General features: G+C 36.0%; 1 protein-coding gene across 1 annotated transcript in view; it reads right to left on the bottom strand.

The window, feature by feature from the left end:
- Window positions 1–3,475: 3,475 nt before the first annotated feature.
- Pcif1 (Phosphorylated CTD-interacting factor 1) overlaps window positions 3,476–15,632 on the bottom strand; it is a 54,963-nt gene continuing 42,806 nt past the window's right edge. The window contains exons 9-11 of the mRNA XM_089097086.1: window positions 13,108–13,379; window positions 5,858–6,127; window positions 3,476–3,841 (exon numbers count right to left, since the gene is read on the bottom strand). Of these exons, the coding sequence (XP_088953212.1) occupies window positions 3,664–3,841; window positions 5,858–6,127; window positions 13,108–13,379 (720 nt within the window). The 3' untranslated portion in view covers window positions 3,476–3,663. The remainder of the gene's footprint in view (window positions 3,842–5,857; window positions 6,128–13,107; window positions 13,380–15,632) is intronic.

Below are 15,632 nucleotides of genomic sequence, written 5' to 3'. Positions count from 1 at the left end.
ATTACCCCCAATAACCTAATACCCCCTCAGTATTTTTCACAACCAAAGTCAAAATTTCAAAAAAAATTGGGGAGGGGAAGGCTCAAGGCATTTTTAAGCAAAAAAGCTATTTCAACCTCCTGGAAGCTAATAAAAAAAAACAACCTTTCTCACGACTGATCAAATGATTTGTTCCAATGAACACTTCTGAACCTCTTCAAAGTTTAAAACGACAAAATTACTCCTAATACCCTACTACCTTCTCCTCAACCTTTTTCATTGCTATAATTAAAAAAAAATATTGGGGAGGGCAAGGCTCAAGGCATTTTTAAGCAAAACAGCTACTTAAACCTCCTAGAAGCTAATCAAAAAAAAAAAAAAAAAAAAAAAAAAAAAAAAAAAATCTGTGCCCACGACTGATCAAATGATTCGTTCCATGAACACTTCTGAACCTCTTCAAACTATAAATTTAACGACAAAATTACTCCTAATACCCTACTACCTTCTCCTCAACCTTTTTCATTGCTAGAATAAAAAAAAAGAAAAGAAAAAAAAAAAATGGGAAGGGAAAGACTCAAGGCATTTTTAAGCAAAAAAAGCTACTTCAACCTCCTGCAAGTTAAAAAAAAAAAAAAAAAAAAAAAAAAAAAAAAAAATCTGTGCTCACGACTGATCACATGATTCGTTCTAATGAACGCTTCTGAACCTCTTCAAAGTATAAATTTAACGACAAAATTTCTCCTAATACCCCACTACCTTCTCCTCAACCTTTTTCATTGCTAGAATTAAAAAAAAAAAAAAAAAAAAAAAGGAAAGGGAAGGCTCAAATTATTCCTTTTCAAAAAAAAGTTATTTCCACCTCCTGGCGTCTATTCCAAACGTAAAAAATTGTGTGCTCATGATTGATCAAATGATCCCTTCATATGAACCCTTCTTGATCTCTTCAAAAATATAAATCTAGCAAAAAATTGCCCCTAATTACCAACCATCTTCTCCACGGCCTTTTTCATTTTCAGAGGGAAAACTTCAAAAAAAAAAAAAAAAAAAAAAAAAAAAAAAAAAAAAACGGGGAGGGAAGGTGCAAGGTATTTTTATACGAAAAAATCTACTTCAATATTCTGGGAGCTATTACAAACGAAAAAAAAATATTTACTCATGAATGATCAATGGGGTAAGAGAATGAATAAGAAGAAGTTTACCTCCCGTTGAAGTTTAACAGCGCTCTCAAACAAGGTTTTTTTTTTCTTTACCTGCATCTTTAAGACAAATTTACGAGTCGGAGGAATAATTACAGAGGAGGGTGGCAAGCCATGTACCCCCTCCCCGAATACAGCTTTGCCAGTAACATAATGAAACCTTACACACACCTCTATCGGGTTTCCAAACGTAGCTAGCACGTCGATAGTCCGGATGAAAATTTAGCAACTCCTTCGGTATCACACCAATTTATCTTTTAACTGAGAGATATACTATTTGATTGCATAATATTTATATACATGCACTTAAACTCTATCAAGTAACCCTAAAGCCCTAATTAAAGCTTGATATCACTATGCGAAAAATCAAAGAGTGTATATGATATTTCAGTTCTTCATGGTAGCAAAAATAAGGTTACCAACCAAAGAGTTAACTCATAAGAGTCAGAGCTGGCGCTAGCGTCGACTAAAAACTACCAGGACCATCTAGCGTTTGCCGACACTTTGCATTTTCCCCCCAGTGTATTAATAAGAATAATTAATTTAATTAGTGTAATTGGTAAAATTAGGGTTAAAATAAGTGTCTGATCATAGTTATTAACAAAAAAAAAAATAATCCAAAAACTTGAAAAAATGCCGAGTGTCTCCGAACACTAGATGGCGTTGATAGCCTTTTTTTGTAGAACACTAGCACCAGTTCCCATTCATTTAAGTTACCCATACTCTTTGTTAGTAACCTTATCGCCAGAACTGCTGTCATAGAATTCAAATACGAAAAAAAAAAAAAAAAATCAAAACTGAAAGTAGCTACAAGATCAGTCTACATTTTGGTATGTAATGGATGCAATTATTTCATGCAGTTATTACCAAGATAAACTCAGGTCAGTATCTGAGCTGGAAAATCAGGGCCAATCTCTCCAATCTTGTATACAGCAAAATACGTTTCTATAGATAATTTCGGAGACCACACTGCCTTTCCATGACAATAAAATAAAAGTTCAAAACAGCGATAAAATCCTTTTTAAAAGACAGTGTATAGAAATTCACAAAAAATACCAGATATTTCGGTCACTCTATATACAGTGTCAGAAATATCTGGTATTTTTTTTATGAATTTCTATACACTGTCTATTAAAAAGGATTTGATCCCTATTTTGAACTTTTATTTTATGCTTCTATAAAGGACTATTTCAAAATAGCCTATTTATAGCAAGCGTTTTTGAGAAGAAGGAGACAAGACCAAAACAGTCCAGTGGAATTCTAACAAAGACCAACTGGAAAAATTTATCAAAGACCAACTCATTTTTAAAAAGATCCTAAGATGAGGCCTAAGATGCCCTAAGCCCGATAGGCTATCGCCCGATAGGCTATCGGTTTATAGCCCGATAGGCTATCGTTGTAGATTTCAAATTATATTATTCTAAATTATTATATTACTGTTTCATTATATCGTGTTATTTATTATTATGTATAATTACATATTACTAGCTCTATATAAAATCTATACATTTTTTTTTTAAAATATATATATATACCACCAACCGGGGTGAGATTGATAATCAGGGGTGACGTTGACACAACTATAGAAAAATGTTTCTTTTGACTTTTGACGACAGGTGGCGTGACGAAAAAATCCAAAAAAATTCTAGATGGCTCTTTAGATTATCTTCGTCAGTCATTGTGGAAGTGGCGTCCAACGAGTAGTGTCTGTTTGTGAACTGGTTGTGTAAAATAAGTACTTTTCGTTATGTTTAGGGGTACTGAAAATTTTTCTGACCACGAAAGAACAGGTGGCTGTTCTTTTTTTTTGTTGTGGGGCATTAGTAGACTAGTAAATATGATCAGAAAACCACCCAGTAAGTATTTAGGGATTTACCTTAAAACGGAAGGAGATGGGTGAGTTGTCAAAGTCACCCCTTGGAGAAAGGGTATTTCGTGGGTGATTTTGACAGTTATCAAAATGAAACCCGTATGGCGGAATGTCCTAACAGAATATAAGACGCGCTATCCAAACAAGTCAACAGTTTCCAAAAAGCGCTTTAAGACTCTAATCGCTCGACTATGGCATACTCTCCATCATAATGTTTCTTTTTTTTTAAATTCAATTTCAGAATAATTGGATTAATTTCTGCTTCTTCCTGAAGCGTACTGTTAATTGCAAATTTGCATTTGTGGAAAGGACTGTTGCAAACAGGAGATAAAAATGAATTCAAAGAGACGCAATAGCTACAACCAACACCAAATGTCAGATACACCCTTTGGTTTGGGGCATAGTGCTATAACGATATTTTTTCCTAAGTGATAAATGAATAAGAATCCATTCAGAGCGGATTTGAATCAACAAGTCTTTCAGTTAGCACTCTCAGAACACTAGAAATATTTACCATGCATCTTAACAACTTGCTATGCGAAATATTACGCAGTTTCCCCGAATTAGTAAAAGTACTTATGGGGGTAATTCACCATAGAAATACGCTTGTAACTTGTTTCAAGGCCTTTTCGGAGAAAGCATTTCTTGCTTGTCCCTTTCTCGTTCACGACCAGGACGATATGCATCCAAAAGGGCGTCAACTCGTTCTTCAGATGGACCCCATTTTTGATAGCCTGGTTGATTTTGAAGCCACACTATTACTGTCCCATGAGCAGCACGAATATTTACTTCAGTCCTAGAAGAAATTAGTAAAGTTTACTTTTGCAAGTAAACTAATTATCCTTTATTATTTTTTGTACTATTTTTTATTCTTTAGCATTTCTTTATCTTATTTTCATTCTTTATTTCTTTTTTATTTACCAGGCTTTTTTCAAACCACCTACCCAATGTACATTTTTTATGCAAAGGTGGAACTATGACACCTTATTGGGATTGGACTCGTATAATGATTTAAAATCTTATATAATCTTCAAGATTATAAAGTAGTATTTAATGGTTACTGAGCTTGCTTAAAACAAAGCCGATTTTACTCCAAGCCAATTAAAACAAAGCCGATTTTAATTCCATATTGATTTTATTCTGAGAAAAAAATTATCCTACTTCGTACAAAACTGAAATTTTGAAGATCCTCTGGCAATTAGCAATTGAAGCAAAAATACATTAAAAAAAGAGTAATCTTGTTTGTAATATGACAAAAATAAAACAAAAGAAAATAAAATAAATTTTACTCCTGCGAAAATAATAATAAAAGTTCGAATATTTCGACTTCCCCTCCGGAAGCCTTTACAGACAGAGAAGATAACTAGCTTAAAGAAACATGAAAAAATGAATAAAACACACAAACGCTATAGAGCCATAGAGCCTGTTTTCCTCCCCTGTTTTTTCCTGGCCATAGAGCCTTACGGGCGAGTCTATGTTGTAGAGTTCAGTTGTGAATTTATTGTTTGAATAAACCGATTGATTGATTGCTATACAAAAAAACACAATAAGAATAACGAAAGGAAGACATGGATTTTGTTTAAATGTCAGTTTTCCTTTCGTTTTAACCAAAAGCAGCAAATAAAGAAAAGAAAAAAGTAAAATTAAAGAAAAAGGAAAGTTTTTTTTTAGTATATTAAAATAAACTTTTAAAATACTTTTTAAATATTTGACATTTTTTAAATAATTTAACATTTCCTTTTTTTAAATATTTGAAATATTCAATATTAAGTCGTTTCTGATACTCCACTGTCGCCTTTCGTGTAAATTTATCCCTAATAGTCTATTCACATTGTAAATATGATTGCGCTGCATAGACCACCGTATGTCCTGAACTGTAGAGTTCTTAGACAGCCCTTCAACTAATACCAGACAAATAGTCCTACAAATGCATTGCAGAAATAATTGACACCATCATTTTACCTTCCTTGTTTGTTCGAACTGCTAAAGTCACACCATTGCCGCACGGTGTAATTCGTACAACAACTTCACCACTTTAACCACGATCTTACTTAACCCAAGACTGAAAACACGGCTTCCATTTGGGTTTCAGAGACTCTGTTTCGATTTAGGAAGATCGCAGGAAACCTCCAACCTGTCTCTATTTTTTAGCCATTCTTTTAAACTTAAGGAAACCCTGAGTAGTTCACAGATGGAGATACCTTGGCTAGGTACTACGTATGGACAATCTCCGGCAATACAATGCAGTGCTCCACTGGCAAACAACAGCTTCACTGCAGAGGTAGACCCAAAAAAACCCTGCAATAAACGTACCAGACCAATCTGCCTAACCTCCACGCGTCAATCCAACCTCAGTGGGAGGACAGCCTGGCAGCAGCAAACCACCTGGAAGATGGGCGGCTCCTTCTTGACACCCTGGGTGCCTCTGGAGGAACAGGTGGGCCTAAGGTCTAAGGTGTGAGGGGGGGGGTGTTGTCAACTCTTAAATATTTTCATTTAAAATACCAAAAAAGCATTTTTCAATGAACCCCCCCCCCCCCAGAAAAAAAAGTATTTTTTTCAAAATCTAGGGGGAGAACGAAACAAATCCAGGAAAGAACAGGTCCCTTGCCCCTCTTCATAATTGACACCCTCGGTACGAAGTGGTCACATTCGTGTCCAGAATAAGATCATAGCTAGAAAGAAATTATTAAACATACGCAATATTCATCATTATATATTGAACCTATACTATTTTTACTGGTTGAGGGACCTCGAACTTGCCTAAAAAACTGATGCAAGTTTAATTCAAATAGAAAGGGGAATGACATACTTAGGAAGAATATGCTGAAAGCCATGTCTATATTCATGTTCATACTGGGGAACCACCACTTGCCTCCTTCTCCAAGGTGAGTCTTCCAGTCGTTTCAAGATAGGTGGGGGAGGATCCCTCCACTCTGGAACAAAAATAACAAAAGAGAGTGGCTCAGGAGAATTGGCTAATAGATGTTCCATATGGGTCACAGCTGCATTCATTAGCTCTTCACAAAATGGAGGATTGGCTTCAAAGGATCCAGATATTGGTTTAAAATCTAAAAATGAACTGAAAAAAAATATGTTAATAAGTTTTCAGTACTTTTTTCAAGTAATTATACGGATTATTTTGGTCCCCCACGTGCACATTTCGTGTGTGGCAAATTCATCTATATGCAGTTTCTCAGGTTGTATAATAATGCAATAAAAAAAAAAAAAATCCGTAATTTAGCTGAAAAGATGTCGCGAAAAGGGAAAATATTCCGTTTCTGCTTTATCCGCCCTGTACCTGTTTCTCGTATATTATTTTTTAAAAGGCGGAGTCATGTACCTCTTCAGAAATTGCAGTAGTCGCGCAACGACTTCTGTTTCTCCAGAAATCACACAGCATTAATTAATCCGAACCATTTGTTAACTAGATTTTAAAAAGGCGAAGCCACTTTCTCCTGAGGAGTAAAGAATAATGTAATTTATCAGCTTGCTAAAACCCACCACAAAATAAATAATAGAAATAAATGTGCTTGAGCTTTAACATGAAAATACATAGCCGCAATTTCTCTTTTTATAAGAAATTCTACCCATTGGTTACATTCGTGGAGCAAGATTTTCCGTAATTTATAAGGCCATATATGGGTAAAATTATAAGACCATTTAGCCAAATGGGCATATGGCCAAAATGGTTGGCCATATGGTTGCATTCGTGGAGCAAAATTTGCCGTAATTTATAAGGCCATATATGAGTAAAATTATAAGGCCATTTCGCCAAATGGCCATATGGCCAAAATGGTTGGCCATATGGCCATATGGTTGTATTCGTGGAGCATGATTTGCCGTAATTTATAAGGCAATATATGGGCAAAATTATAGGACCATTTGGCCAGATGGCCAAAATGGTTGGCCATATGGCCATATGGTTGCATACATGGAGCAAGATTTGCTGTAATTTATAAGGCCATATATGGGTAAAATTATAAAGCTATTCGGCCAAATGGCCAGATGGCCAAAATGGTTGGCCATATGGCCATATGGTTGCATTCGTGGAGCGAGATTTGCCGTAATTTATAAGGCCATATATGGGTAAAATTATAAGACCATTTGGCCAAATGACCATATGGCCAAAATGGTTGGCCATATGGCCATATGGTTGCATTCGTGGAGCAAGATTTGCCAGAATTTATAAGGCCTTCTGTACATGTTTCACCAAAGAGTTCACTCCCTTCCTAAAACAAAGTCTTGGTTACACTCCCGACTTCTAAAACTACAGATATACGTGCATGTTTAGGTCTAAGTGATTGAAATCAATATGGTATTAACCAAATGATGGATATTAAGCGTATGATACAATATGATGAATGTTGAATTCTTGGGAGTTTGAGAGTTGAGGTTGCGAGAACAGATTTGAAAATTAATGTTCAGCTTTCACTAAAGAACACAGTAAAGGCTACAGGAGAACGGGGTACAGAATGGAAGGTAGCTCTGACGACTTGTTTCAGCAAAATTTTAATGAAATGACCGAATCTACGGATGTTTACACTCTAATGACTTTCGACTATTAAAAAGGGCACTAGCCCTTTAATTTCCAATCGAATGAGCATGTTTTGAAGTTTCTACGACAACGCCTTCTATAAAAACCTTATATGCCCTCAGGGCATAACTTAAAACCCTTGCCGAGGTTTGTGGGGGAGTATCCCCCTCAAAAATATATTTTCTATCTGGAAATCAACAACGCTGAACAAATTGGCTATCTCAAAATTTTGATTGGACGTGTTTGGGGGAATGCTGGGCGGGGGGGGGGAATAGTTGCCCTACAATTATTTTAGACTATTAAAAAGAGCACTAGCCCTTTAATTTCCATTCGAATGAGCTTTATTTAAAGTTTCTACGACAACGTCGTCTATAAAAATCTTATATTCCCCAAGGGCATAATATAAAACCCGTGCCCTGTGGGTTCTGGGGGAGTGTCCACCTGAAAAATATATTTTCTATTGGGAAATAAACCGCGACGAACAAAATTTTTATCTGAAAATTTTGATTGGACTGGTTTGAAGGAAAAACGAGCGTGGGGGGGGGGGGAGGGGGCTAGTTCAACAACATAAACTGGCGCTACTTAAAAAGGGCACTAGCCCTTTATTTTCCAATCGAATGAGCCTGTTTTGAAGTTTCTACGACAACGCCTTCTATAAAAACCTTATATGCCCCCAGGGCGTAACTTAAAACCCTTGCCCTGAGGGTTGTGGGGGAGTATCCCCCTCAAAAATATATTTTCTATCTGGAAATCAACTACGCTGAACAAAATGGCTATATTATAATAAAGGAGTATAGTATAATAAAAATAATAATTTATTTATTACCCACTATAAAAAAGAAGCGGAGTACAGAAAAAAAACAAAAAAAAGAACAAAAAAAAAAAAAAAAGCAAACTCGCACACTTAACAATTATTTAATAAGACGACGTAAATTATGGTGCGCAGTAATACCTGCAGACAACGACAGCTTTCCCGCAAGCACAGTCACCTTTTCCCGTACATCAGGAAGGCCGCCTCGCGATATTAGATGCCGGTTCCGAAACCACGGAGGGAGGCACAAAAGGTATCAAGAAAATTTGAAATAATAAGTCTGGATAGAATTCAGATATTTAGGCTTCAGAATTGGAAGAACACCAGATAAAAAAAATCGCAAAACGAAGAATATAATTTCCCAAGTGCTTTTCTATTGTACCTCCCTCTATTTGCAACAATTTTTGAATATCCTATCTGAATTTTTTTTTTTTGCATTAGAAACTGTCAGAGCCCGAAGTGTTTTGAGATTATTAGTAATGTGAAGACCAAGCCACTAAAAAGCAGCGACACGGGGAATAGAGAAAAAAACACAATTCAGCGGGAGACTCGCACTCAAATTAAATGAAATATATTTGCACTCATCGACATTCAACATAAACCCAATCCGTCTGAACTGGTTTGAAATCCAGCTGACAGAATGTGAGAGTGCAGCCCTAGAACGACTGGCAATGAGAAAATAATCCGCATAAGCAAGATACGAGACATCAATTCCATCAGAAATGAAAATCGAAGGCAAGGATAAAAGAATAGGAGCAATACACAACTTAAAAGTAGTTGGATAAAGCACACCACCTTGACGGACCCCACGCCGAAGAAACACCTTTTAATCAGAAACTACTCCATTATATTTTACCCGAATAAAAGAGTTCGAAGACCAGTACCGTAACAAAACAACAATAGAAAGGTTAATATTGTTGGAAATAAGGGAATAGAGTGCATGCGAGTGGACTATACTATCGAAAGCTTTCAAAAGATCAAGAAAAGAGATATGAAGAGGAGATTTATCATTAACAGATTGCAACAGGAGGGAAGCTAGAACACGATGGGCGTGCTGACATCCCAGCCTTTTTTGAAAGCCAAGTTGGTTTTCACCAAAATTAACATTTTCTGAAATGAAAGGGAGAAGAATATATTCAAAAACTTTGCTAAGAGTGCACGAAACAGTAATTGGTTGATAAGAACTACACTCTGATAAAGTTTTTCCACGCTTCAAAGCCAAGGTGACTGTGCTACAGAGAAAACTGTCGGGAACCATAGAAGCAGATAAACACATCTGAAACAGTAGCTGAAGATGATCTAGCAAAGTTGGGCAGCCTACTTTTAGATAATAAGATGAAGTTTCATCTTGATCAACAGAGCTAGATTGCATGTTCTTAATAGCTTGACTAATATCAACAGTAGAAACTGGCAATAAATTACTCTGAGAAATATGATTAGGCAAACATGACTCAAGAAGTTTACTAAAAAAAATTTTCAACTTCCCGGTTCACCTTGCCGAAAATATCATTATAATATGACACCCAAGTATGAACTGCTATAGGACTTTCAGAAAAATCACTACTAAGCTTATCCAAATTCATAACATGAGACCACTCCTCTCTTAACCCAGGAAAATCAAAACCAGATACCCTAGACTGCCGTAGACGTTTTTTATAAGCACGCTTGGTACTTTGCTTCAGATCGAAGGCAACTCCTCGATTTGGCCGACCGCAAGACACCCATATTCGTAGCCAAAACTTAGCTTTATTCTTTACAACTTTTAATTCTGGGTCCAAAACCCATTCTGGTTTTATAGTTTTAACTTTAATCTTTTCTAGAGGAACAGCAGTGGCCTCTGCTTGTTTTAAGCACCAAATTATTTTATCATTAATATTCATTTAGAGACTGCTTATCATTTGAGAAACGGTCAGTAACTTGAAGCAAATGATAAGGAACTTGTATAGAACCCAATAACGCGGACAACGTAGTAATATAAAGTGCAAAATTAGCTCTACTCCAATTATTCCTGTAAAACCACTTAGAACTTTGTGTAAATGGTCTAGTAGAACGGGAAGCGACTACTGAAGCAGAGAACGAAATCGGGAGGTGGTCACTATCACGATAGTCTTCATGAACGAGAGCAGTCGATACATTAATATATGGCGAGGAAACTACATGATCAATATTAGACAAGCTTCCAGATTGGTGAATATATGAATAATCAACACTTTTCTCAACTATTTTATAAGCAGAAAAAGCATCAAGGACTATATCAGATCGAACTGACTGACTTGTAATATCTGTGTTGAAGTCACCAACCACTATGAAATCATAACCAGTCGATACAACAGACGCAAGAATAGCCTTAAGATGAGCCAATGCTTTTATATACGCGTTTAAAGCGGAAATAGTTTTTTTGTTACACGGGAGATACATATTTATCAGTACAGTATTACTGAACCAAACCGCAAGCATGAATTTGTCACTGTGATAATAAACTGGAGAGAGAAAACTCAGGTTATTCTTAACATAACATACGAAGGCTTCAGAAGCTCTCAGAAGTAACCTCAGCATTAGTTGTACAAACGGAATTATTACAACTTCTTTTTACCACGTTAATACTAGTAGAAGTCAGGAGGTGTTCTTGATGGTATACTATGTCAAATTGGTCACACAATTCATCAATCACATGCTCCTTTAAACGAGTACCATTTATATTAAGTGAAACAATCGAAACAGGCGCAATCATTTCATCTTGGCAATGATATCTCTCAGCCCTTTGCATCTAACACTAAAGGAGGCATGATTTTCACCACAATTGGCACATCTTGCATCAAGCCGGCAGGGAGAATCCTTGGTGGAAATATGAGGGCCCGCACAGCGTGCACACTTCGCAACCTATCTTGCACAATCAGCTACTATATGGTGTGGCGAACGGTATTTTAGACATCACCAAGGTGCCGACAGATATTTTTTCTCAGATAAATATTCATACCCAAGTTTAACACCCCTTTGCATTGCCTTGGCTTTTGACATGGAGTCTTAAAAATCAAGCTTAACCGTGTCAGTGTCACAGAGCCGCAAGCTTCCACCACACCTGGATATCCTTGAAAGAATGAGAGGTCTAATTCCTTCAATATTTCGCTGACTATCCCGAAAAACCGTTTAGTGACCACCTTGGATGGAGATTCTGCTAAAATCACTGAAATAGAGTCTTTGCAAAGGTAAGTGGTTTAGTTTTTAACATTTAATAGCCATTTCTCTTCTTCCAAACTAAGCTTGGTAACTGCGTCGTGACAGATCAGTTTAATGAGTTCTTTTTTGTGTGGTACCGGGTCGTTTAGTTTTTGCGGCGCTTAAGAGACAACAACAGTGGTGTGAGAGTCAGTTGACGGCGTTGCACGGGCAGGCAATGGTGGAAAGTGATTATCATACGAATCGAACTTACTTGAAACAGTCTTTAGGAAATGTTCCATTCTATTCATTTTCGCGTTCAAAATAAACCAAAGCAGGAATGATGGGTACATCATTTGGAGAACAAATTACAAACATTGGTAGGTCTATCTCTTCCTTGTCAGATTTCTCGAATATACTTAAAATATCCTTCAGATGGCTTTCCAAAGCCTTCGGCCCCTGTCTTCTTGGAAGCTCAGTCCCAGGTACGGCCGGATCGTAAAGGAGTTTTTTTTTAGCTTCGATTACACTCGGCAAGTCCAGAAAAAACTCCTTTCCAAATTTCAGTATTTCGTTTTCATTCACTCCATTATCATGGTTAAACTGCAAAAAATTTAAAACCGGCGAAAAAACAAGTCCATTATTCATTATTCACTGTACATATCATAAGAACCAGATACCAATAAGCGAAGGAAGTGTAGTTTCCTGCTACCAGATCCCCGCAGTTTAAGGGAGTAACACTCCCGGCTGCTACAATAGCCCTTGCAACAAGAACCTCCTCTCTTCTGCTCGCTTATTTGCAAAATTGAATTATAATCAGATTATCAAACCAAATTAAAAAGATAGTAAAAAGATAGATGATCTTATATGAGTGAGTAAATATATCCAAATGGTAAAATAGTCCGTAAATATAAATTTATTATTCCACTTATTTCGAAACTGATGGTCACTGCAATCCACTGTAATTTATTCAAAATTTAATCTGGCTTAAATTCAATAGATGTTCACAGGTCAAATGCGAAAACAGTAAAAGGGCGGTAAATCATATACACGTTATATGAAAATACCAAGAAGCATCTATACAAAATCTCTAAATCACTCTTCTCCTGATCTACCCTCTTCCCTACTCCTCCCTAAAAGTCCCTCCTCCCTACTCCTCCCTAAAGACTTACTAGAGTAAATCTTTAAAAAAAAACGGATAAAGTCCTAACTTATCCACGAGTACCCCAAACCAGAGGGGGCAGAGGCACATCAGGTGTTTTGAAAACAAAAGTGTTATATAATACTACTAATACTACTACAACTACCAACAAGTCACGGCTGCAAGCCAACAAAGCTACGCACGCCCCTCCTACTTATAATTTATTCAAAGCCTCCCTCTTTACAACCTCCTAGGAATTCCCTATTTCCTTGAATCTTTCTTCACGACACCCTCCCATCCCCAACCAAGGACGACCTGCTTTCCGTTTAGCACTAGACGGTTGGTCGAAAAGGATAAAATGGAAAGGAAGAAGGAAAAGGATAATCTCTTGCAATCTGAAAAGAAAGAAGTACTTACCCTCGTGAGCCAAAATAGCCATCCGTATCTGGGAAAGCAGAACAATACTGTTTGAAATAGGAGTTCATAGGTGAAGCAAAACACTCAAATGTCACACCGAAATGTTTATTTAAACACTCAAAAACAGTGACCGGGAGGGCGCCTTGAGTACTTTGCCCTTCATTTGGATTTAAGCCAAAGAATGTGTTGTACCGCTTTAGAAGACACCAGACTCGAGGGAGAAAATAGTCGAATTTTCGATCTTCAGGGGAGTTGAAGCGATATAATTGTTCCTGCAACGAAATATTTTATATAACTATTCATCTATCAAAATATTTATGATCAGTATCGTCTTCCTCAGGATAATATAGGATCTACGCAAATATTAATTTTTTTACCTAGAGAAAAAAAACACTTGTTTTTAAAATATAAATATAAACAACATGAGGAGTTAAATTACAAAAGCAAACTAAAAGGCAAGAAGAAAGAAATGTAATTCAGAAACCGGATAAAGGGAGAGAAGTGGGGTAAACGTAAATGACATGGAAGACAATTTGTAAAAAAACAGAAAAATTAACAACAACAACAAAAAATTCAATCCCTTACGAAGAAAAATGTTAGAATATGATAGTCTACTAAAACCCAATTTGAAAAAGCAGGCAATTAACAGCTTTCACGTCTTACTAATAAGACAAAAAATTTGAAACAAAATAAATAAATTTAAGATATATAAATACAGAGATGTTAATTAGATACATAATTAGCCAGACGGAGAAATAGCAAACAGTTAGAGGACAAACCTCGCTTACTTCGAATTAAACCATTTCTCTCTTTTATCTAAGTTCATGTTCTTTCGTTAAAAAACAATTAGCAAATGTGAGCACCTCGGACTTTTTTTTGCACCAACTTCTAATTAATCCTTTTTCTAAACTCCATTTTCAGGCGGCGATGCTCACAAGTTTCAGCATTGTACTGCATTACGTTTACACATTACTATGAGACTTAATTTTTTTTTTTTTTCATTTAATTGAACTCCAAGTTATTCTTATTGCATTAATATGTGACAAAAAGTTCTCATCGTAGTTCAGTCTTATAAGGGGACTGACAAAGATTTTTTTTTTAATTACCAAAAAAATCTGTCTTCCACCATTGGTATAAAGATAAATAAAACATTTCTCAAAAAAATCAAAGATATCAATTCATCATTTTATCAAAAAAAAAAAAAAAAAAAAAAAAAAAACTACCGAAAAAAGGATAATAAAATGACTAGGTTGTTAATACAGATAATGATACCAACAAATCTCCATTGCAATTGATGGTACAAGACGGTGCAAGATTGATGGATATAATTGATGGTGCAAAGGGCGTCGAATCGACGTTTTAGCTGCTCGATTTTTTTTTTTTTTACAGAGACAGACAGCAAGCCTAAGCCCAATTTTACAGCAGCTGAAATCAATCCCCAAGCCCACCATTAACAAGCAGAGCACCAATTCACTGCGCTACCAGAGGGTACCATACAAATAAGGCAAGAACAAGGCCGTATCCAGGGGGGTCAGAGGGTTCGAACAACTCTCCCCCCCCCCCCGAGAATTTTTTTTACCGACTCATAAAAACGTAAAGAAAATGAATATAAAACTAATTTTTGTAGGATTTTTTATTTTTTTTTTTGTACCCCCCCCCCCCCCCCGAAAAAAAAATATAATTACGAAAACTACAAGATTTCCAAAACTACAATTACGAAAACTGCAAAACTTGAAAAATGGACTTTGAATACACTGCAACAAGAAAAATTTGAAATACAACGTGATTCTTATCGGTAAAGAACCTAAATATCTAGGGGGGTGGGGACAAATAATTTATCCGTTCAAAACCCACCCATGGGCATCAATTATATGAACTAAGCCAGGGGTTAACGAGTCACCTTTTGATTTTAAATAATATATTGGTGAATAGCTCATTATTTGTAGATTTGTTTCCAGTTAGATCTATAATTTTAAGTAACGGTATAGGAGGATAAAAATTCCAAAGACCTTTAACAAACACAGGTATCTCAAAGATACAAAAATATATTAATTATATTAATTATTTTTATTAATTACAAATTCCAGGTTTTCTGATGTCCTTTTTCAGCAAGCCCATCTTGTAACGACACAGTCAGGCAATGCAGAATACACCTGTACGTCCTTTGTTAAGTCTTCGAATTCAAAATCTTTTTAAAGAATTTTTAAAACGTTTTTTTAAAGCTTTAAAAAGAGCTTATAAATATAATTAATATCCAAATCTGGTTGTATTAAACTTTAAAGATCCACTGAAAGCATTTTAGGTTTAGATAAGTGGAAAACTACAAACAAACTTGATTTCCGACATGTAGTTGAGGTTTTGCTAAATGATTCTTTTGAATCTCCCGGTGGAATTACTAGAATCACTGGAATCACTCGCACATTTCAATTGGGTTACTAGCGACTCTTATGTTTGTAGCCTAGCAAGGCCGTACTCAGGATTTTTTTTTTTCGGAGGGGGTTTTACTAAAAAAAAAATTCGGGGGG

Source organism: Artemia sp. Qi Xiang Cuo, chromosome 11 (genome assembly GCF_049724085.1).
Source record: "Artemia sp. Qi Xiang Cuo chromosome 11, ASM4972408v1, whole genome shotgun sequence".
In the NCBI taxonomy this organism is placed as follows: domain Eukaryota; kingdom Metazoa; phylum Arthropoda; class Branchiopoda; order Anostraca; family Artemiidae; genus Artemia; species Artemia sp. Qi Xiang Cuo.
Note: the sequence above shows the minus strand (reverse complement) of the source record. Positions and strands in the feature narration are given on the sequence as shown.